The sequence below is a fragment of the Planococcus citri genome, chromosome 3 (assembly GCF_950023065.1).
Source record: "Planococcus citri chromosome 3, ihPlaCitr1.1, whole genome shotgun sequence".
NCBI classification, from domain to species: Eukaryota; Metazoa; Arthropoda; class Insecta; order Hemiptera; family Pseudococcidae; genus Planococcus; species Planococcus citri.
The window spans coordinates 55,940,773-55,966,318 of record NC_088679.1 but is presented as its reverse complement, the minus strand read 5'-3'; the positions used below and the strand labels follow the sequence as shown (position 1 = coordinate 55,966,318).

General features: G+C 34.5%; 1 protein-coding gene across 2 annotated transcripts; it reads right to left on the bottom strand.

Annotated features, from left to right (window-relative positions):
• Positions 1-17,718: 17,718 nt before the first annotated feature.
• On the bottom strand, positions 17,719-23,118 carry LOC135840997 (uncharacterized). 2 transcript variants are annotated; one of them, XM_065357777.1, is made up of 6 exons: positions 22,999-23,118; positions 20,487-21,395; positions 20,145-20,334; positions 18,716-18,966; positions 18,544-18,631; positions 17,719-18,459 (listed from the first exon to the last, which is right to left on the bottom strand). In XM_065357777.1, the coding sequence occupies exons 2-6, from the start codon at positions 21,368-21,370 to the stop codon at positions 18,370-18,372; spliced, it is 1,503 nt and encodes a 500-aa protein (XP_065213849.1). In that variant the 5' UTR covers positions 21,371-21,395; positions 22,999-23,118; the 3' UTR covers positions 17,719-18,369. The 2 variants fall into 2 exon arrangements, with proteins under 2 accessions (XP_065213849.1, XP_065213850.1); XM_065357778.1 differs by having other exon boundaries at positions 22,973-23,115.
• Between the last annotated feature and the right edge of the window lie 2,428 nt (positions 23,119-25,546).

The window sequence follows — 25,546 nt, the reverse complement described above, 5'->3', positions numbered from 1 at the left end:
ATCAATTTCTTATGTTGGGCATATTGCCTACTTTTTTATTTCAAGGAGCAAAAATTATAGAAAAAAAATGATTTCCGCATTTATTGATATGTACTTCATTTTTTCATAATCAAAAACAGCTGAAATCATATTTATTCTTCACTGAAAATTGTGAGTCCATGCTCAACTTGCTCGTACACAGCAATTTGCCTATCCTCTTAATTTTAGGGGCAAAAAATTTCAAGCTTCTAGCGTGTACGAAAATTGTTCAAAAATTTCTGCTCCTTGAAATAAAAAATAGGCAACTTGCTCAACGCTGCAAATGAACGGCGGCGGGGCATACACGCACATGTACCTCATGTTGAGGGTGGGGGGTAAAGAAAACGAAAGATCCGTCTGTCACACGCTGAAAAAATGACCCTCAAGGTATTCGTTGATTGCAGAAAAGTTTATGCATTTTACCTTCGGATTATTGGATGCTCTTATGTATTGTGATTTTGAATTTTTCTTCAGACAACTCTTGATGCCTGATGGCATGATTAAAATGACTACATTTAGCATTCATTTTAAAAAATCGATTCTTCGCTTTTTAGTGGAATAATGCAACTCAAAAAATTTTTAAAAAATTACAGAAGAACTTCAAAAATTGGAAAGGACTGCACGATCATTGTAACAGAACAAGACGAATCAAAACAATCAAAAAATATTCATCGTTACAAATGCTCAAAAATATTCTCTAAGCTGTTTTTCTAGAAAATTCATTATTCCTCAAAATTGAAAATTACAGCATTTGAAAGAAAAATAATACTTGCGAGTGTCATAAATTTTTTTTTTGAAAAAAAACATTAAAACGAAATTGGATCGCATCGGTTGTATAGTAAAACCCTACGACGACATGTCGTGCTCAAGTTCATTCGTGATGAGCAGGTTAAAGTTCGATCTGTGGAATTTCCAAGGGAAACATTTCAAATCTGTCCAAGATGAATTGAATACTTCGAAAAAAAAACTTACGAGCACCGAGCTTCAATTATGGTTAATTTTGAACAATTTTTACAATTTTTCTTCAAAAAATACACCTTTTTAACGTGGTTTTGGATTTTGATGACGATGCTTCAGTTCGACGCAGAATATCAAAATACATATGTACCATCTTATAAAAGTACCCACGCTATTTTTTTCTAACACGGATTGTGTCAGGTCAAGAGCGCAAAAAAGACAATTTTTTTCCTCGAAAATGTTCTCCTTTTCCAAAAACGAAACCGAAATCAAAACCGTTAAGTATACTCGTAAATACCGTTTCGTTATAGTTTTTTCGCTACATTGTCATTTCATGTGATTTATATAATTTTTATGAATCCACAATTCACATTTATAAGTACTTAATCCATCTTTAAAATGTGAGCATGATTTTTTGTTTTTATTTTTATTGTCATTTTGAATTTCAATAAAAGACAAATCCAATAGCTCCAGAACTGCCAGAAGGTCTAAAGAAATGTGAAAAATGAAAATCTTCTGTTTTCTGTACACTCATAGAAAAACGAAAAACAAAACAAAACTGGAATCGAACGCGATATTCGTAAAGTACGAGTATATAGTAAAACGTTCGGAGTTTTTTTTCAAAATCTTTTTTTCAGTGCAAAGTTCGGCTGACTGCAAGAGAGTTTTTGCATTCGCTATATTGATTCATGGTTGCTTTAATGCTTTATGCTTTTAATTTTTCTTAGAACAATTCTTGATTTTAAATAACATTTCGACGAATTCAAATATTTCAACGAAATGTTCTTTGAAAATTTCTGAAGAATTCTGAGCGCAATATTGCATCTATTTTTTTAATATTTAAATATTGAATTTTCGATTACGAATTGTTTAACGAATGGAAATGTGGTTGTAGGACAGAAAGTTTACATTCTCAAACACTGGATGAAATTAAAAATTATCCGCAGCTCTACCTTGATTAGGAAGAAAAATATCCCGGAATATCCCCACTAATTCTAAGTCAGAATTATCCACGCAATTTTCGGTTCACACGTTGCACTGTGAACGCACGATGCTTAGCAAAAAAAAATGAGCACACTCTTAGATGGGCCACCGAAACCCCGGCGCTGCTACAACACCACGTACATTCCCAGCATCCTGGAAATATTAGCACCCGGAAATGTGATGAGGAAACATACCTCAAATGTGATTTATGCCCACGTCATGTTGTATGCAGTTAAATTATAATAATTATTATGTACTTATTTTGAAAAAATAAAGTTGATATGTATATGTGTTATTTTTAAATAAATTGTTATATTAAAAATATAATGTTTTAATTTAAACTATAAAAAAATTTGCCAACTGGAAAAAGTGTCCTGGTATTCATGGCAGTTTCCATTACATATGGATGGAAAATTCCACTCACATATTTCGTCATAAACAGCTTAGACGCTACAGAACGTGCAAACCTGTCATCATTAGGTTTGAAAGAGATGCATGCGAAGCTACAGTATTTAGCGTTACGTTTGATGACGTATCTACGTAATAATATTGCAATATGTAAGAACCTCGGAGCCGACTTCAGACTCAAAAACAATTTTGCACCATTTATCCAGCATCCTGTAACTAGAAAAAATTTTGTCATTTGGGATGCTTGTCATATGCTGAGATTAATTCGCAATTCATTGGCTGAAACTGGTGATTTTATTGATGCGAAAGGTAAAAGGATTAGCTGAGAGCATATTGCTTTACTCCATGAAGCGCAGGGTCTGCAAGGATTGAAAGCTGCAACAAAGTTGACCCCTAAACACATTAATTTTCAGAACACAAAGATGAATGTCAAGCTCGCTGCTCAAACCTTGAGTAAATCTACTGCAAATGGATTAAGGTACTTAGATGAACCTGAAGTGAAATTGGATTTAGAGTTGAAATTGGAGTAACGGATACATCCGATGGCGATGACGAGAGCGACGGCGATAATGGAAACGAAGACCCGTAGTGCTGTAAATGTGTATTTTTTGTAATTGTGAATTTTTCTTCAATATTTAAATTTTCGATTTGTTCTTACGTTTAATACTTTTGTATTCTTGTTAATTTCAATACAAGCTGATGTATACCAATTTTATCAAAATTTACGAAAAATTGTCATGAAACGTATTGAAATGTATTAAAATTTCGTGAGGATTACAAATCTTCTAACAAAAATGTTTTTTTGAAATTTCAAAGAGAAAAGGACCATCTGACTCGGCAATATGTATCAATTTTTTTTAAGAATTCCAATTAAGTAAGTAAATCAACAATAATGTTGTCATTTTTTTTTTTTTTTTTTTTTTCAAGAACTATCTATTCTTATACGTACCTACTACTACGCCATAATTTTCAAAGTTTTGAAAAAAGCAACATTCAAACTATTAAAATGGGTTTAAAATTTTCGAACAAAAATCAAGATCGTTTTTTAAAAATTTTTAGGCTGAAATTGATTCAATTTTTCGGAGTGCCACTGTGATCCATTTAGATTTTATCTTCAATAGACCCATTTTGAGATTCATTTGGAAGTTTTTCCAATTACTACCCGAGAAAATGATTCATCGAAATTTTTTCTGAAATTACAATTCATTTTGACAGGTCACCACGACACTTGCCTAAAAATTTCAAAAATTAGTTTTAGCATTGGCTCCAAATTTTCAAAAATACTCAAAAAAAATTCTCGTCGAAATATTTTGAATTCTCGCAAAATTTTAAGCCATTTTTACATATTTCATAACACTTTTTCAAAAATTTCTAAAATCATATGACTCAAGATAGGGCTTAAAATTCTTCAGAAATGCTCAAAGAACGTTTCTGAAATTTCAACTAATTTTGATTCAAATGTGTAATTCTACAACAATTCATTTCAACCTTAAATTGTGGGGGGGGGGGGGACTTTGGACTTTGCTGTACTGTCGATATCGAACCGTTTTTATCTCGAACGAGCCGGCACCTATTCACTGATTGCACGATAGTTTTTGCATTATTTTGCTTTCACCATATTGATTGTTGGCTGCATTGGTTGCTAAGTTCGCTTTCAAATATCAACTTGAAGCTGATTTTTCATTTCTTGACCTTCTTTATAATTATTTATAAGTTAGAATGTACCTACTACTTTCAACATCTAATCAACATGCAATATGGAAAATTATTTGTTGTAAAGTGGAAGAGAAATATTATTAAAAATTTTTCATACTCAATGACCCTAATGGTAATATCATTTTTTCACGTGTGATCCGTGATCCCTGAAAATACCATCGTACGAAACTAATACACCATTTTTTCAAATACAGGTTATGTTAGGTGTGGAGATCAAAAAAGACTTGTTTTTATTTTTCGGAAATGCTCTTCCTTTCTAAAAACAAAATCAAAAGGAAACCGAAAAACGAAATCAAACGATATTTTTGGCGAAAAAACGAAATCAAAACCGTTAAACCTAGTACATATAAATTTTTGTTTCAATTTTCATCGTCATTTCGAATTTATGATCGCGAATTTCAAATAAAAAGTATTTCCAATACCTCCATAACTGCCAGAAGGTCTTAAGAAATGTGAAAAATGAAAATTTTCTGTTTTCTTTACACTCATTGAAAACGAAAAACAAAACGAAACCTGAATCGAAACCGATATTCGTAAAATAATGAAACGTTTTAATCATCGATAATTTCGACACTGCCTTATTTTTTCAGTGCTATGAGTTCGGCTGACTGCAAGAGAGTTTTTGCATTCGCTATCTTGATTACCTATTGATTGCTTTAATGCTTATTTTTCACTGAAGAATTATTTTTGAATTGAAATAAGATTTTTAAGAGTTTCAAAGACAAAAAAAATTTGCAAAATTTGCTCAATTTTCTGAAATCCATCATAGGGAAAAATTTCAAAACCAATTAATGATAACCTTATAGATTTTCGTTCCAATTCTAGAAAACAACACCGTGACGTGAGAAAAGAATTCTCAAATTGTTAAATATGCCCACCCTGACACTAAAGTAGTATGTACATCTGGGAAAAGTACACGAGATACGCCATAGTCAAATGTATTCCGCCAACAAACCAATTTGTAAGTTGAAAATTCTCACGATGGATTCCCTCACGTACCACACCGCGAAATACAACCCGCTAATGTAATTATTTATACGTAGAAGTGGTATCAATAGCTGGATAATGAAGACAAACTATTACTTTACGATTTCCCTTTTTTAAAATTTATACTACCGTTTGCCGCCGCGTCGGTAGGACTAATTACCATCGTGATCGCCTATCGTGGCCGCTGCCCAACAATACGTTGCATCACCAGCAATAGCATTCAGCCAATACCCGTGCCGAGAAGAGAAAACGTGCAATCAAAGAATACAAAAAGGTTACCTCTTGTTACATGATACATTTCCGCAGAAAATTCATCCCTTTCGAGGCGATCGTTTCGTTTTAAAATGTTAAATAACATTTCCGGTGGTCCGACTTCCGGATTGTTAAAATGGAACCATTTTGCGATCATGGCGAAAGATTAAAACCCTTTTACCCTTCTGGTGCATCGTGTGTAGCTGTGTACCCGTTCATGTTTAGGCACGTGCCTCATTATGTACAATTTTCGAAACTGTTGATAATTTTCATTATCGATCAAAAGGGCTTGACTTCTTGTAAGCGTCCCGAAAACCCAACAACAATCATCGTGTGTATCTCTTCATTATTGTTATTATGATTCGGTGTAGTATTTTTTTTTGCTTTTTCTCGATCGAAGCGGCAACAACAAAACAACTTTTCATTAATCAATTGGAAATATTTCGAAATAAAGGTCTTCATTTTATACGTATGTACATACGTAGTAGGCCTATATGTGTGTAAGTGTACTCTTGGCGTTTGATATTTATATCGGTTCTTATCCCTCCCTTGTATCTCGGCGATGATCCTTCCCCTGTTGTTTGGCACACTAAAGCAAACGTGCCATTCATTAGATACACTCGAAACGGATACGTAACCAGAACAATACGTTATGATATCTGCGCCAAGGATAACAATAATAATATTTCGAGTAAACTAAAACCTAGACCTACGTTCATAATACACAGAGAGAATCGGATATGTAGAGGTAGGTAGGTAGGTAGGTAGTACGAGTACACTCGCGGTCAGGTATCCCTTTTTTTTTCGTCTGGCTATCGACAATAATAATAATACGGTGACCTTATCAATACACATACTACATATAAGGTGGTGTGTGACGAGACGAGAACACCCTATAAACATTTATGTTGAAAATTCACGCTTCACTCTCGTCCTCTTTTCCCCTTTGTCGGATCTTGGAATTATTATTTTACACCTTGTTTGATTTGGCGGATTGCGTTCTTTATAATTGATACAGACACACACACACAGTCGAACAAAAGATGACGAGAGGATCTTGGCCGAAATTTCACACCGAGCCCTCGTAAATTACGAATCGATATCGCCGTTAGTAATAAACGTCATTTAGCAGGTATACCGCTGGTATAGGTGACAAAAAAAATAACCAAATTGTAGGGAAGTCTATTTTATTCGATCGAGATCGCGTGTAAAATGAAAACAACGCGTAACCATCTGCTGACGCATGCTGCTGATTAACAACGCTTGAAAAATATGGAATTATATTTGCATTGTGATCTGTGCGCCTTTCAAGTAGGTAGGGTAATGTAAGCTTCGGAGAGATTCCGAATTTGAATCGGAAATAAACCTGTCAAATGAAGTTGGACAGATCGAAAACCACGAGCTAGAAATTCGACCTTTCAATCTGGAACACCTCAGAACGGCTTCGAAAGTGAAACAGATGCATAGAAAACATTGACGAGGATTTTTCCACATTCAGCAAAAATTATATATAAGGCGCGAATTAGGTGAAAAATCACAAAAAAAAATTTACCTAGCCACGATTTTTTGCGGAAAGTTGTACAGGGGACCCTCTGAATCATTCTTGAGAGTTACTACCCCTTACCCGCCCTCTTTCTAATTTTTCATGGGAGAGCTGAACCTCCCAAAATGGATTTTTACAGTTTAATCCTCAAGGGGTTGATTTTACGTCAAATTATGTATTTTATGATCATGGAAGCATTCTTGCATTCGGACTGGGCACTCACGAAGAGGGCGCTATAGTGAGCAAGACTGGGCTTTTTCTTATCGGCGTTTACAAAAGCATTAATTTTCAAGGGTTAAAACTGAAAAAATTGTTCGATGTAAGTAGCATACGAGTCACTTTGTAACAGCGCGGGCATTCCCGAAGTCCGATAATTCAATGACCGATGCCGATGAAAGTACCACTGGTTATTATTTTTACGATTATTATTGCATATTAATTATGACCGAATCATAGTTTCATTTTAGTGAAGAAAAAAATGAGCTCAAAGATCTTGACAATCAAATGACTAAATGAAAGAATGAACTCAACGACGATCAGTCTACTGAGAAAAAATATGATGAGCTACATGAGGATCAATTTATTGGTTATTACGAGGTGAATACTGAATAGTGATGGTCAACTAGTTCAAGTCACTGTTCAACGAAATGAAGAAACGCCGCCAGGTGTGGTTGAATCTAACAATATACTTTCAAGTACTCATCACGATAGCAATTTTTGTGATTCATATTTCTGTAGAGAACTTGTAAGTTTGACAATTTGTGTTACCTGTAATTATGCAAATTTATGAAATTTCATCAAGCATATTCTCTGGGTAAAACGCTCAGCTGTTTAACAGCACTTTCAGACATATCATGTATCCAATACTTTTAATACGAGTCAAGTGGAATACCTTCAAAAATGCTGCCCCTGGAGGATAGAAAAATGAACCCTCAAAAGAGTACGAATTTTTGGGAAAATCGTGATTTTTTGCTCCAGTCGCTATACAACCTGTTTCAGGAAAAAAAGGTCCCGTCCCAAATAAAAGTAAGTATTTGAGATTCTGAGTCGATCCAAGCTATTGCCGTCAAAATCCAAGACAAGACCGGTTTTAGGGTTCTACTGAGAGGTTGAAAATGTTTAAATAGCTCATTTTTGGATTGATTCGTCTTTCGAAAAATTTTTCTTACCAAATATTTCGTTTTTATTCAGCCAAAGCCAAAATGTTGGAAAATGTTATTCCTAAAACTGGGAAAATATTTTGAAATGCAGTGGTGCCAATTTTTTAGTCATTACTGTCAATTTTATAAAGCCAAAAAAAAAAAATTGTATGTTTTTGGCAATTTTTTTCAATTTTTTGAAATCGGCAGCAATCACCAAAAAATTGGTTACCCATGTCAAAATATTGAAAGATTTCACTCCTAAAACCGGGGGAATATTTTCGAACGCATTGGAGCCAATTTTTTGATCAGGTTCAGAAAAATTGAAAAAACAATCAAAAATTACGTACTTAATTTTCATGATTTTTTTTAAATTAGCGGTTGTGTTTCAAAATATTTCCCCAGTTTCAGGAATGCTATCATCTTTCAACATTTTGGCTAAATCAATGCGAAATATTTGACAAGAAAATATTTTTAAAACACGAATTCATTCTAAATTAATCGATCAGCAAATTTTCAACTGCTTGGTAGAACCCTAAAAGTGGTCTCTAATTCAAATACTTTCATTTTAGACTGGGCTATTTTTCTCAAAACAGGTTATGTAGCGACAGGAGCATAAAAACCACCATTTTTACGGAAATATCCTTTCTTTGAGTCACTGTTCAACGAAATGAAGAAATACCGCCAGGTGTAATTAAATCTAACAATTTACCTTCAAGTACTCATCACAATAGCAGGGAAATTCATCGAAGATGGACAGACAACATGTAAAAATTTAATGTTGCCTCATCCTCTTTCACAATCTCAACAGGTGACGCTTATGCTGATTTGAAAAAACATTTGTAAAATAATGATGAATGATTAAATAAGTATGTTTTTATATTTTTTAGATGTCGGGTTTCGGGTACGAATTAACTGGAATACCAAGTTTACTCACGCGTTTTGGTCTCGATGATGCTGATTCAGCTCCAACTCCGTTGGAAGATTTATCGTTTCAGAAGGCGAACATTGACCCTGTTCGATGATAGGCTGTCTGCTTTACATTGCCTCTTGGTCAAGGCCCGATATATCGTTTGCGGTCAATTTCTTATCGCGTTACCAGACGAAACCGTCTGCCAAATTGGTCGTTGCCTGTAACCTAGGGTTTTTAGATTTTTAAAAGGTACCCTGAACTTTCGTCTGAAGTTCGAGGCTGTGGAACCTAGACTACATAGCGCGTTCGTCGATGCAGATTTGGCAGGAGATGTCTCGAAGATCGAAAATCGACCTCGTGAATTATCTTGTTGATTCATGGTTGCCCGGTGGCCTGGAGGGCAAAGAAACAGAAGTGCGTCGCAACGTCGACCGGCGAGTCCGAGTATGTTGCTCTTTCACACTCTCTAAATTTGAAACAGTCAAATTTCACTGCTTAGCAGTCACGACATTTTGCCTTTTTATAAGCAGTAGTTTTTTTTTTACTGAAAAACAGTGAATAATCTACTGAATTGGTCAGTAAAAAATAATTTTGACTGACCAATTCAGTAGATTTTCTACTGTTTTGCAGTCAAAAACTACTGCTTTTAAAAAGGCAAAATGCCGTGACTACTAAGCAGTGAAATTTGACTGTTTCAAATTTAGAGAGTAGGATACCAATTGAGCAACGTATTTCGGCTATTGAGGTGCGTCGGGCAACGAATTGTTTCCCCAGCGAGGTCGCACCAGATCGATTCGCTGGTTGGTAAATAATGTAATAATTTATAGCATCGCGTCTGTAATTGTTGCGTACTATAGCTTCCCATTTCTGTACTCATCGGTTTCTTGCTGAACTTGCTCGGTTTCTTCGGTTTCTTCTTCATATTCGTCTTCGTCTTCGCTTTGAATATATTTAAGGCATCGCTCACGGATTACTTGCGCCCATCTGACCGTATACGATTGACTGCAGTATCGAACGTTGTCTATTTCTTGATGAAACCGAAAATAAAGAAAAAATGCCCAGAAAAAAAAATCAGTTGAAACATCATATAGAACGTTTATTTGCACGATGGTGAGGTTCGATGAAATGTTTTTCATTAATCTCTTGCAGGAATATAATTTTTTTCCAAGTAAGTAAGTAAGTAAGTAAGTAATGTGTTTCATCAAAATAAGAGAAGAAATACGAAAAATTATCAGTGCATGGTTCTAGTAATTTTAATTAATTATTAGTAACATTATTAGTAAGTAGAATTAGTTTAAAAAATTGTGATCGCCCTTGGGTATTATAAACTACTCATATTTTTTAGAAATAACGTATGATGATGTTATTTTCTTATGACCTCACTTTTTTATGAAAGCATTAGTGAGGCCCAAAAAAGTCAACTTTGTACGATCATTATCCCCGTGCTTACATTGACGTCGTATAAAGCAATGTCTAAACTAACATAAAACTAGCAATAATGAATAAACATAAATAAACTTACCATCATCTGTTTCTGTTCCTACAGTGCAAGTGTACAATTACGGTCGCCGAAACCCTACAGACCAGTCATGGGAAGTAATCCAAAGGTCCATCATAAATGGACAACGCGTCTATCGCTGGATGGAGTATAACGCGCTCATACTGGATCTGGCATTCAATGGAGCCACACTCGAACAACTTCGAAGAATTCCAGCGCCCCCGATACAGCCACCAAACCCATTGTTTCAGATTGTCGCGGTATATCAGCTCCCGGCGCCCGTCGATGAACAGCCACCTGCAGAATGAACAACACCGCAAATTCTCGCACTATTTCGTTCGTAGCAATACAACTCGTAATAAAGATACTATATCAGGACGAGAACTGGGGGATGGGCCCCCATCTGTATGTGAGAAGTGCAGATTGAGGCTCATCCCCAGTTCTATATGCCAAAATTTCTTTTTGTTTATATTATTCTTCGTTACCTACAGACTTTTTTCGTTTATAAGCGAGAACGCGACGTCACATGTTATTATGTACCAGTAGGTGGTTTTATCATAGTTCTTTGTACTATGATTGCCATTTCTAGTGATTGTAATGTGTCTTTGGAGATAAGTATAAATTTGGTAAGCTGCGTTGTGATAATGGCACCGAAGATACCTATTAATCAGACGTTGAATGATTTCTGCAAAAGTGAAGGTAGGTAAGTATGGCGCCTGTCTTATTAACATGATTCGTTTACGTAACAAAAAGTAAATTAAGTGATGTCTATTCATTATTGATCAGTAGGTTGATTCACGTGAACGCAATAAAATTGATAAATATTCATTGGGAAAATGTCGGAACACCCAATATACAAAAGCGTGTTTCAAGATGCTACAAACTACTCCAAAAAATTATTCTCAATGGAAATATTGTTACCACACGTCAAACAAAAAACGACCAAACTGCTGCTGCGATGGAAAATGAGAAGCACCAGGAGAATTACACGTAGGTATTCTTCACCGCATATATGATCGTTTGCAGCCCATCATGTTTTGAGTTTTTCATTTTTGTTTTCGACTCAAATGTAAAGTAGCGCTCAAACCTCGAGAAAGTTTCGTACATAAGATATAACCTTCAATTACAACTATGCATTCGATATTGTCGTTATTTCGAAGAACGAAGTTCTGCACCTTTTTGAAATACATGGGAGAGAATTGAGTATTCTTGATCCATGAAGGGAAAGCAGAAACAAATCCAAAATATTTATTTCGACAATGTTAATCTCCTACAGCCACTTAAGATCATTCAGAACTCATGATATTTTTGCCACACATGTCTTCTAAATTGTTGCCCAGAAAACTAAAAAGAAATTGACAGAGTAAACTCAAGTACATGCAAGTAGGAAAAGAATCATCGACAATTTGTATCACCCAAGTTGGTAAATAGGCTGGTATTGATAGGTACTACACACACAGATACCTAGACTTTGCCTAAATACGAATACAAGTTGTAAATCACAAAATACTCTTTATTATCGACCCGGCGTCAAGTTTAATTTTCCGATCAAATGAACAACACTGGGCTAATTTCATTACACCAATAAAGGGTTATTGCGGATATAATTTCTACTATGTGTATGTAGTGTGTGAACATGACGCGAGCCACTACCGTACGTCGTACTTCTCTCTTCCGTTGTGTCGATTTTCCATGCACATAGCACAAGCACACCCTGAAGCGACCCAATAAAACGTGCATTATATCAGGATTCGTACTCGTACACAATATGATTAGGTATACCCGAGAGTCACGTGTGATACGATTACTACAGCAGAGCCTATACATAGACGTACTATGTACATGCATCATCACCAGGTATGAAGAGCAAAATGTTCATTGAAGCGTGCTATTTTTCATGTACATAGTATACATCCAGTCCTCTAGCCCTCCAGCCTATCAGCTTATATCTAATGTTGATTCGTCGTGAAATACGATCACGTTTATGGAAGTAGATGTGTGTAGTCACTATGGCTTTAAATACCTCTATGTCTATAGGGTCCGGCAAAAATGTACCCTCTTGCCTAACTTCTTCTCGGTGAATAGGTACATTACTAGCTGGAGACGCTGCGTGAACGCGGGTGGTGATTATTTTGAAGGGGGCCATTGAGGTTACAATTTGCTGTATTTGATTTTGAAAATAAATGTTAAACAAGATAACCTGCCAATCAGAGAATCTTCCTTTGAAAATTGAACGATGTATTCAAGAAAATTCGATGGAAGTCAGCGGTATTGTGGATTTGCAAGGTAACGATTTTTCAATTTTTTATGACAATTTTAATGAAACGGAACGAGTAAAAAATTGGCTTCTTGGAAAAACGCGCGTAAAAAACGCCCTGCTCGGCGGATCGAGCTGAAATTTTTACGACGCCTTCGTAAAGGTTCAATACACGTGTGGTGAAAATTTCAGCACACTGTGTGCTTCCGTCTGCCCGTACCGGGTGTCGACCGGGAACTTTTTGACCGGACCTCGTATACGTACAATGATCGTGTGATTTTTCATGGTTTTTCAATTTTTTTAGCAAAATGAAGAGGTTTAGAAAAAATTTTGTTGAACAGGATTCAAAAATATCAACAATTACTATCGAGCATTTCGGTATTTCAAAAAACTAAAATGTTCAAAATCAGGCCCGTAGCCAGGATTTTTTTCAGTCAGGGCAGATGGAATTGTTACCAGGGCATGAAAATTTACCAAAATTAATGAGTTTAGGGGGGAGGGGTCGCAAATTTTGTATTTGGTTAATAATTCAAGCAGTCATAGCTCTTGGAAATCAGCATTTCGAGAGGCATAAAAACGATCGTATTCGAATGACGATTTTTTTTTTTAGAAAAATTCAAAATTGAAAAAGAAAAGCAAAAGCTCTCAAAAATCAGTATATTTCGAGAGGTATAAAACAACGTTTTTTGTGTGATGAGTTAAGGTAGAGTGAGGTAATTGCAAAGCAAAATTTAACACTTTGAGAGAGCTCTGTGAGAAGACTGTAGTACGGACGAAGCTGAAATTTGTACCACTTATACTTCAGGGGGTTCTCCGTCAATGGTGAGATTTTGGTACAATTTGGTCCACAAATTGTGGAGAAAATTGCAATTCGAAAGTTTGAAAAATCGATGTTGGGGTAAATGCAAAAGTGGGAGTTATTTTTTCAAATTATTTTTTTTTTTGCATTTTCAACACACTTGCTGTATTCTTCGAGTCATTTGCTAACTTTTGATCAATACCTACGTTTTCTATGTGAGAAAAGAAGATGCAAATAGCACGAGCCAAGCGAGGACAAAAGCTTTCAAAATGTGTAATTCAAAATCTAAAAAAGTCGAAAAATGAGCCTTTCTCTACAAAATTTGTTCAAAATTCCGAAAAAAGGTGAAAAATTGAAAATTTGAAAAAAAAAGTGTAGGACTTTTGGACAAAATTGTTTAAAAATAGTACTTTAGTAGGACTAAAAGAACTTTTGAGAAAAAGTAGGACTTTTAGTAGGACCAGTAGGACTTGTTAGACACTTTGAATAAGGTATGCAATTATTTTAAATTCAAAATTGCAAAAAATAAAAAAATGATTTCAAAATTTGTTTGAAAGAGGAGAAATTTGCAAAGTTGTCCAGCCAGGGCAAAGAGTTTTGCCAGCCAGGGCGGCGCCCTGGCTGCCCTTATGCTGGCTACGGGCCTGTTCAAAATGGTGTGTTCTACAAGATGGTTAATTATTCGAAGCTTTAGGTGTTATTTTTCAAAAATGATTGAAGTTCAAAGTTGTGAAAATATGCTGCACACAGTAAAAATTCAACTTCGAGACGAAATTATGCGAAGTTTCTGTAAAGAACCTAACTAGGTGTTTTGAAAACCATCATGTCAGAATTGTTTGTTCTTTAATTTGGAGCTCAACTTATTCAAAGCGCCGAATTCCATTGTTCAAAAGTAATTATACGTAATTCAAAGTTGTAAAAACATGGCGCACGCAGCAAAAATCCAAATTTGAATTAAAACCTTAGAAGCGTATGATATACATACATTAACTGAGGATGAGAAAGCTGTAGTACCTACCATCAGCAGTTGTGAAACGATACGAGTAGATGAAAGTGCGTATACGAATACGTGTTAGATACAAAAATTTGAACCTAAAAACCAGAAAAAAGAAAGAACATTAGAAGGAAACACAAACATCATAAGTAGAAGCAATTCACCTGAGTCAGTTTCAAGTTTATCACATATTGGAATTTTTATTACATTTCAATGATATTCTCGATTATGTGTACTGTTTTCATGTCTCAATTTAGAAGTTACATTATTATTTTTTTAAAAAATTTTTTACATTGTATTGACAAAGGATATTATCTAGAGATATTGACGAAACTGACTTATACTACCTATTGTATACTTCCATACGACTGTCAAATTCGCTACGTCCATTTTATTTCAATTTCCCAGTTGTTAGGCTTATTTTTAGACAGTAAGGTAGTTACATAAAATAGATATTTATTACCATTGTATGAAAAATGCTCATTTTCAACCAAGACTACAGTCTGTGCTGCGATCTGTTATTATGCTTAGATATTTCTCTGTTTTTAATATGTAAGTAGTTACCCAAGTGTCTTCGTGTATTGCTCCCATTCACAATCAATGTAATATTAATAATTGTGAATAAATCAGGTGATATACACCATATTTCAACTAAAAACAAATCATTTCCATTCTTTTCGATGAAATATCTGATGAGAAAAATGTTATCACAGAACTAAGCCACGATATCCTTCTACAAATGCAGCAGGCAGTTGAGCAAAAAATGTCTCATAGACTGGTTCAGCAACGCTTACAAGATCGCTCCCGAAATTAACCATGAGTCTTCATTGCTTTGTTTACCCATTTATTCAATTTATACTCCATGAGACATGTTTTCACACCTTTAAACTTTACTAACTTTTGAACGATGAAAACCAGCGCTTCGAATAAAAAAACAATTATTTCAAGAGTGAAAAATTCTAAGCATTTTGTTTTCTCCAAACTCGTATGTTCTTACTGAAGATTTTGCGTAATTTCATCTCAAATTTGAACCTTTATAGCATGCAGCGTGTTTTAACAACTTTGAATGAACTCTAATGACTTTTGAATGATGAAAACTAACGCTTCAAATAAAAAACCTCAATAAAGAGCTCGGAATACTGAACATTTTGGTACCTATTTTAAAATACTTTGGAGAAAATTGTTGAAATTTTTCAGTAATTTCAGTGTAGTGTTGACATGTAGTGAAAATCCAAGAATGAAAATTAATTATTCAATCATTATTATTGCACAAAATTTGAAAAAATTTACACCGATCGATAGTGAATTTCAATATAGATATTAAATCTTGTCTCAACAAAATTTTACCTAAACCCTTTTATTTGACAAAAAAAATTAATACTCACCAATTCCGTACGATAAAGAGAGACTATGGAAGTTGGAATAACAAAAACCGAAAGAGAACGGACGAAACCGAATTGTGTGCATGAATATAACAAATACATGGGAGGCACTGACAAGGCGGATCAGCTGACGAATTATTACACACCTCCGAGAAAAAGTACTAGATGGCAGTTGAAAATGTTCTTCCATTTTCTCGATTCATCTTTATGAAATTTATCATATTAATTTGTACAATTTTTAATAAGCAGAAGAAACAGCAAACGACCGTCTCTCGCCAAAGTCGATCAAATTGGTGCCCCATCTTCGAATCCACCGCCTCCAGTGAAAATTCGAGAACGTCAGAGATGCAGCAGCAAATATTGTGCTTTGAGAAAGAAAAGATGAGCGAATTTTTTCTGTTGTGGTACATGCTCTGAAAAATAATGATAAAATTGTTGCCTTCATTTTTCAGTTTCGGATCAAAAATGAGAAAAAAATCAAACTTGTCTCCGAATTGACTCAGAAAACTGAAATTTGATTTGCATCGAATTTTCGACATCTCAAGTCGATTGTCGATGATTTCGTGCTTTCTGGAGGCTCCAGCGAATTTTTGCATTCTCCAGTTTTCAAAACGCTGTTGGTATAGAGTGAAAATTGGACCCAGCACTTATAAACTGAGATTTACCATCTTTGTAACCTATTCGGTCAATATTTTCAAAATCTTCATGTCCCAGTGCAAATCCAAAACTTTCTTCAGAGATAACTTTGAAAAAAAAATCAAAAAATCGAAATCTACTAGATGCTACAGAACGGTTTGAAACCATCATTAATTAACTAAATAGGTTACAAATTAAATTTCAGCTTTTTTCGTTTCCCCCCCCCCCCCAAAAAAAATACCCAGGCACTAAGAAAAATTGTTGGTCTTGAACAGTAACAAAAAAATTTTGAACAGTGCATAAATCGATTGAAATGCCACAAAGATGGTAAATCTGAGTTCATTTTCATGTTAAAATTTCATTTTCGCCCAATTTTACAACGTTTTTCGAAAGCTGGAGAATCCGAAACTCCGCTAGAACTTCTAGAACGGTTCGAAATCACCAGCAATTAACTCTAGAGATCACAATATCAAACCAAATTTCAGCAAGATCAATCTGGTAAAATTTTGATTTTCTCTCTTTTTGGCTCCAATTTGAATTTCCAACAATTCACTGAAAGGCATAAAATGAATTCCAGCATCTGAAATTCTGGCTGATGGTGTGCTTAACTAGTGGTATTTTTGTGAAATGAATATCGTATCGATTTCAAGTTCCACTTACTTTCCAAGGTACCTATTGTAAAAAAAATTACCTTTTAAATGTGTAAGGAACCAAATATTTACCTAGGATTGATTGTTGTTCATTAATTTTCACATTTTTAACAAATAATTAATACTTCCACAGGGTGTAAATCTTTTCCAGCAATGGGAAAAAAATATTTAAACAGGGAGGAGTTCACGGAGACGCACAGGATATGTGAGAAACATTTCGATCAATCTCTCATGATTCGCTAAGATGAACCAAATTGACCAGTGGCGAAGTATTCAAGTTGGAACGTACCAGACCGCTGTTAAAAGAAGGGAACATTCCAACAATCTATCCTGGCCCAAGTTATTTGACAACAAAAGTAAAAATCCGAAAATCTCCTCGAAAACGAAAGTCGACCATAAACTTACCGATAATATTTTAAGCCTATCGTCGATGCTGAGCCACCATTTGAATTTCCGCAATACTTCGACTTGGAAGTTGAATCCTGGACCAAGCATAATGTCGTTTAAATAATTACAGTCCACTGAAAATTCGCGATTACCACCATGACATTTTTCAATTTTTTTTAAAATAAAAAACGAAAAAAATGACCTTTTCGCCACTTTTTATTTCAATGTGTGAATTGTGAAAATATGTAAAAATTGTGTCACACCCCTTCTCAGAATGCACACAAATCATTGTTAAATTACATATGATTTTTTTTTTCAAGTAGGTAATTCTTTTAAATGGTATTGGGAATTCGCGATTTTCACCAAGACATTTTTTTATTTTTTTACCAAAAAAAAATACACGAAAAGAATGGGCTTTTCTATTTTTTCTATTTTATTATGTAAAAAAAAGATAAATTGTCACACAGTTTACCCCTTCTCTGAATGAAACGCAATTGAGAAAATGATGAATTTTTTTGATGTTTTTCAAATCCATCGTAACATAAAATTCATCACATTGTACTGGTGATTTTATTAACAACATTCAAAAGCGAAGCTTTTCTCAAAAAAAAAAAAAAAAAAAAAAAAGGTAGACATTACCTATTAATTACCAAAGACTTATTTAAAAAAAAAAAAATTATTTTATGGTGTAGAGCCTCACGTGTTGAAGACTATTGATGTTATTAAAAAAGAAGAAAATTTCAATTTTAAATTTCAAGAATGAAATTATACACGAATACTTATTAAAGTAATGCTTAAAATTATTTGTTAGATATTGCTGAGACGATTTTTGATCCCTACAGAGAAATCTTACAATTCCTCGCCATGCAGATTTTTATTTTCAGTAGTAAATGCATGGTCTGCTGCATAGAATTTGTGACAATCAGCAGCGTAACGTACCTAAAGACAATTATATAAAATTACAAGCATTAATTTGGTCCAAATTTCATTTTGACACAACGACAAAAATATTCATACACCTACTTCACAAACTATATCCTCCGTTACAGCATTGTACAGTTTCCAGAATGGCGTTCCTGTCCTGCCTGATAAGTACCATGCAGCGGATAAGCTAAAAAAATTTCAATTTAATGAAAATTAACAGTTCATTGGCACCTCTCGAGTTTCAGATATTTTTGAAAAATGATAATATCACCTGGATAATTTCATTACTCCTGGCTTGAGGCCAGTTTGAGCTGGTGAACTGTTATCTTTTTTATTCAAAAAGCATAATAATTGTCTATCACAATGAGGATTTAGGAGGGTGAATTTGTATGCTCGCCATACTCTGAGAACTGGTTCTAGTAATTCGTTATTCAATACTTCTCCTAGTCTGTCAGTGATATCTTTGGAGCTCAGTTGAGTCGTACTAAGTAAATTCGTTCCTTCGTCTAATTTGAATACCTCCTGCGAAAAATAATCGACAGTAGAGTGATGACTTGAAAAAAAAATTGCAAAAAACTTTTGAATAATGCAAAATAATAGAGAAGAAGAAATTTTCAAAACTCAAATTTTCTCAAAAATGAGCGATTTGAAAATTTTTAGGCGCCAGTAGTAGGCGGGTCACTTTGGGGCCCCTAGACTTTCCGGAGCCGACCAAAGTGTCCCGTCTACACATAAAAATTAACTGTTTTTTTTTTTTTTTTCAGGAATGATTCAACGGAACACGATGACAACGAAGCGCACGACGACAAAAACGATGACGACGTCCTGCAAGATGAGCCTTTACCGAAGAGGAAGAAGAAGTGATTACTTTAATCGTCATTGAATACCTAATCATTCGTTTTTTTTTATATATTTTAAATCATCGTTGAATAAACATTCGTTTTTTTTAATATTTATAATCGTCGTTGAATAATCATTCGTTTTTTTATATTTTTAATCAAAAAAAAAATCGTCGTAGAATAAACATTCGGAAATAATTAATTTTTAAGTTTCGTTTCATATTTTTCATATTTTTCCAAAAAGTATGTTGTTTTTTTAATAAATTTAATAATGTTCTATTTTTACTTTTTTTCATCAATTTTCATATGTAGATGCAATGGGGCTTCAATATGTAAGGTCAAAGTGCTCGAAACTTGGGAAGGGTAATAGCTAGGAACTTGAAATTTTGTGGCAATACTGATCACGTCAAAACACACCACTCGTATAAGTTTCAACTCGATCGGTTCAGTAGTTCCGGTTTTATGGTCGCGTAAAGAGGCTCGAAAAAAAGGTTCCAGAGTTTTTTCATTGGGGAAATGCGTAATAATTTACGTATATGGTCGCGTAAAGATGACGAGTGATGATGAGTGCGTGTCTAATGTTCGCGAGGAGCAAAGAGCTCAAATACATTTTTATAAATTTCGAAAAAACTGCACCGAAGGATAACCATATGTGTCTTCTGATGATATATCGTGAAAAAACTGTAAGTTTGACGCACGTTTACAAATTGTAAAAAATGTATAAAATTGAAAAAAAGTAGAAGGGACACTTTGGTCGGCTCCGGAAAGTCTAGGGGCCCCAAAGTGACCCGCCTACGTGGATTTTGATTGCAAACCCTAATGTGCATACCTACTGTAGATTAAATGTTACATGATGGTTACCTTTAAATATATTATTGCAGGTCTGATGTATTTGCCTGAATCTATTTTCAAACCGAATTGTTTCTTTGTTACAGCATTAATTAATGATATTGCCGAATCAGTCGGTTTGGCTGGATCAAACAGTACCGAATCGGAGAACCCTTGAGCTTTTAGAAGACTGTTTCCCAGAAACTTGATGTTGGCCAAGTACCTGAGGAAAAATAGAAAATGTTTTAGATGCCATTTTGGGATTGCATTTCATCAGCAGTATTTTATTATAACTCATGTTTCCTTCCATTATTTTTCTGTAGATTATTTAATACGAGTAGGTAAAGCTAATTTTTTTGATCACAGATCACCCACCTAGCTTGAGTATTCGGATCAGACAAATGCCTTATCCATTCTCCAACAAAACTAGACAGACTTTTGATCCATTTACGTCTAAACGAAGCATTCTCCATCGACTCGAATAACCTGTCTACTTGGAAATACCCATCTTCATCAACAAACAACTGGAATATATCTTCTAGACCGCTGTTTTTCCACACAGCTTCTCCAAGTTCCGATTGTTTGAAATATTCCCACAATTCGTCAACCATATTCATAAAAGGCGGCATATACGATCCTGATTGATACCTAGCATGTTCAGATTGATCTTCCAGTTCGTTATCAGCGAAATGCACATGTCCACTGGGCACATTTCCGGTCAACATTGGCAACAAGTTCAATAACCCTTCTAATGCGCTACCTTCTGAACTCTCATCACTTATGGACGACATTAAATTACTAGCTAAGCTTAAAATTGATCCCCAATCAGGGCTGTTTTGCTGCCCTGTTATTTCGTTTTTGCCTTGAGCCAACGAAGAGAACACTTGTGCAATCTGGCCCAGTACTTTGGGATCAAATGCTTGAGGATTTTTCTCCAACATACCAGCTATACCGCTGAGTATGTCGGTGGCCGCGTTTTTGCCACCAGGTATATTCATACCTGATAACAAATCGCTGATCGCTTGACCACCCTGCATTGATTGGAAAATTCCATTCAGAGCTGCCATAGCTGAGTTTTTACTCATATCGGGATTTTTCTCCATCAAATTTCCCAGCATGTTTTGGGCCGCGTCCAGGAATACGTTTTTCTCTTCTTCATTGTTGACTTGGTTTTGAGTATAAGGACTCGATTGTTGGGATGAGAACTGAATCAGTGATACGAATAGAAACAAGACGAATAACTTGGTTGATTTGCACATTTTGAAAAAAAAAATTGTTAGGTACCTAAAAAGAAAAATTTATGAAAAAACCGTAAACTAATAATCACAATATTCAACGATAACCTACATTTGAACATTTTTGTTAAATTGCGAGTCACACTAACGGGCGATAAGTGGGTAAAAATTTACGTTATTTTAAAAACTAAGGTTTTCAAATTACGAATACGTTTTCTATAGTGTGTATTACAATACCATCGGTTCTGTATTGCAATTTTTTTTTGCCAAATCCATTAAAGTTGAACTTTTTCAACTTGTAATATTGCTCACTCATAAAAAAAATTAAGAATTGGGAGGTCAGATCGATAATGCCGAAAAACGAATGATTTGAATTTTTCAATTTTTAAGCCGTTTTTTAAAAGTAAATTCTTATCAGAGAAATAAAAAAATTATCTTCGATGTTTTTTTTCCAACTTTTTTTGCCATTGAACGTGGCTTTGGCTACTAATGAATTTTACAGAAAAATAAAATCTAAGAGGTTTGATCAGTTCACAAGGGTACAGTCAGAACTGTCAGAAGTGATGATCACAGATTGAGAATGGTACTTTGCTCACGTGTTGTACTTGGAAGGACGTTTTTTTCTGACACGAGCCTGATCTGGAAATTGAAGGGTCAGGAGACATAAATTTTGAAAAATACAATTTTTGGCCATGGTTTCTTGCAAAAGTTTCAACTCTTTCAAGTTCAAAAGTAGGCCTAATAGGCAATTTCGTGAAATAACTTTTTTTGATTGTATCGAAAAACTAATTTTTTTTTCAACAATTCCTTCAGTTTTAAAGATAGGTAGCTAATTTGATAAAAGAACCTTTTTTTAAAAAAAAAAACATTGTTTTTAGGTCACAAAGTATACATAACAGGCTCAATCTCAAAATATCTTTCGAGATGTCTGTCTCTGATTAGAACAGTAAGTAGTTCAGATCGATTCTTCGATTTTTGACAATTTTAAAAAATTGCCTACCTTTGGCAATATATACAAATTCTCTCAGAAATGCATATTTATTTAATAAAATGACGATAATTGATATTGAAACTGATATTCTGCTCCGCCGAACGAATTTCACAATTTCTGGTCATTCTGGAGGCTCCAACGCAATTTTAGACTTCTCCAGAAGACGTGAAAATCAATTTGAGCAGCTAAAAATGTAGTTTTGGCTGATTCTCGACTTATTACGCGAAGTTATGCCTCTATTTGGTCCGATTTCCAGGCGAACATCTCAAGTATGTTTTTTAAGTAAAATATTTTTATAAGAAAAAAAACAATTTTTTTTGAAATTTGCACAAATAACTTTGTCTTGTCTGTAACCAAGCTCCAAAACCCTAATTTCACCACTTCGAGCTATTCATGGAGCCTCCAGCACAATTTTTGATTGCTCCAGAATTTCAAAATTTCTCCGAAAGACGTTGAAATAATTTTGGGCTGCTTAAAACGAGTAGAGGCCCAGTTTCAATAGATACTTGTAGATAAATAATCTCGTCACGAGATCGTATTTAAATTAAAATTCAGAAAATAATAAGACTGGGATTGATGGCTTGCATTAATTTTGAATTGAAAAATAATAAAAAAATTCTTAGACTAAAACGTACCTATGTAATAAACGCTATTTTCTTACCGGTTGATCGATTTATATCAATGTAATTGAACTTTCATTTCGTGTTACAGAAAAGTAGATACATTTAAAACTAACACCAAGTTACCATACCTATATTACCTACACGTCAGTTTTTAAGCGACGAATACTCGACTAAATTGCCAATACCACTTGAACACATCATGTTGACGTAAATTTCTCGATAAGGTATATGTCTTCATAGTGATAACGAGGTGCGTTAAAAAATACCTATTTCTTTAAAAAAATGAAAATACTGAATCGATGAAGTCGAGTACTTTTCAGATTTACATAAATACCTAGTTTGCTTGATTTTCGAGGATGCTGAGTCGGGATATTAATTTAGATCCTTGATCTCGCTATAATCAAGTTTATATTCGTCCTTCCTATTTGTATTTATGTTGAGAATTTGTAAGTCTGAAAATTTGTGTTACCTGTATTTATGCAAATTTTTGAAATTTCATACACTTTTTATACGAATGGAATACCTTCAAAAATGCAATAAACTAATCATAACATAATATAAAAAACTGATTTTTTCACGATTTTTCTGCCCAAATGGCTCAATTTCAACCCATTTTTTTTGGACTCAAAGAGTGCGAACTTTTGAGAAAATTTTAGTTTTTTGCTACTGTCGCTACACAACCTGTTTTGAGAAAAAATGTCCCGTCCCAAATGAAAGTATTTGAGATTCTGCGTGGATTTAAGTATTTCCGCCAAAATCCAAGACCTCTTTTAGGGCTCTAATACTGAGCGGTTGAAAAACTGCAAATCGCTTATTTTTGGATTGATTCGTCTTTCGAAAATTTTTTCTTCCCAAATATTTCGTTTTTACTCAGCCAAAATGTTGAAAAATGTTATTCCTGCAACAAAGAAAATATTCTGAAATGTAGTGGTGCCAATTTTTCGGTCATTACTGCCAATTTCAAAAAGTCAAAAAAAATTGTAAGTTTTTAGCCATTATTTTCAATTCTTTGAAATCGGCAGCAATCACAAAAAAATTACTTACCTATGTCAAAATATTTAAAGATTTTATTCATAAAACTGGGAAAATATTTTCGAACGCAGTGATGTCAATTTTTTAATCAGATTTGCCCATTTCAAAAAATCGAAAAAAATAATCAAAAATTGTGTAATTTTCATGATTTTTTGAAATTAGCAAAAATGATTAAGAAATCGGCACAGCTACGTTCTAAAATATTTTCCCAGTTTCAGGAATGCTATCATCTTTCAACATTTTGGCTAAATTAATGCGAAATATTTGCCAAGAAAACATTTTCAAAACACGAATTCATTCTGAATTAATCGATCAGCAAATTTTCAACCGCTTGGTAGAACTCTAAAAGAGGTCCTGAATTCAAACACCTACTTTCATTCGAGACAGAGTAATTTTTCTCAAAACAGGTTATGTAGCGACAGGAGCGCAAAAACCATAGAATTTTTTCGAAAATATCGCTTCTTTGAGGGCTCAAAGCATCCCCTCAAAGTGTAGGGTAACCAGGGCAGGAGATAGTTTTTCCTACGAGAAAGGAAGACGCAACCAACGTATCTGGTGAGAGAGGTGGTAATTGATATCAACCAGTTAAGCTGCTCTCTGGCCAGATACGTGGTTTCAATATGATCTTATCGATGCTGTGATGCAGATCGCTTTTTTCTCTTGTTTTTTTTTTTATCGTAAAATTTGTCTTTTTTGCTATCATGCCCTAATAATATTTTATGGCTCTATTTCGGGTAATTAATAGAAAGGCGTTTTAAAAAAATTTCATGTAATCACGTTTACGGGGAACCCGTTGCCAGGTTACCTATGACCTAGCTTGTTAAATTTCATTTGATGCCTAATGCTCTCAGTTCTCACACCACAAAAGGCACCCCCGGAGGCAAAATTTTTTGTGGGTAGCTTCCAATTCAAAATGAGGATCTCTGCTGAATTTTATCAAAATTCGTCTATTTTTTTGGCGATCCGCCCTAATAGACAATATACAAATAGAAGCTAGAGAAAAGGCAGTATACCTTATAAAATAAATATGCCATAGTATACACGTAGTAATACCACGACAGGCTTTAAACCATTAGAGGGGCAAGGTGGTATCGAAAGGCGCCTCGAAATACTACAACATACACGCATCGCTAGGTTGAAAGAAAAATACATAATAAAAAAAAATACCAAACTATTTTTTCTTTGCTCTCATCTCTCCTCTCAGCATTCAGAGACTTTGTAGGATTATAGTATAGCGACATTTACGCTACACCGAGCACTGCTTATACGTACGTATAAAATGAACCACTATATAAAAGAGAAAACCATTCCTATTTTTATTTCAGCGTATTACCCGTTTTCGCACAAATTAGATAGCTCCTGAAATCTACGTACATATGCAACCGCAACAAGACGACGACGAGCTCACAAAGCGCTGGCAAAGAAAACGAAAACATACCGTCGCATCGCGAACCCATTAAATTGGCTTCTTTATGCGGTTTACTTTGTTTCCTTTGATTCTTATTGTCGTCAAATCCCCGCGATAATGCGATACACGCAAATAATATACCTCTA

What these genes read in the sequence shown, in the direction of transcription:
- LOC135840997 (XM_065357777.1), bottom strand. Translation starts at nt 21,370, where the DNA reads ATGTGCAAATCAACCAAGTTATTCGTCTTGTTTCTATTCGTATCACTG. An exon ending in GATCCGAATACTCAAGCTAG is followed by an intron (nt 20,335 to 20,486) that starts GTGGGTGATCTG and finishes ATTTTTCCTCAG; the next exon opens with GTACTTGGCCAACATCAAGT. An exon ending in CTGCAATAATATATTTAAAG is followed by an intron (nt 18,967 to 20,144) that starts GTAACCATCATG and finishes TATTTTTCGCAG; the next exon opens with GAGGTATTCAAATTAGACGA.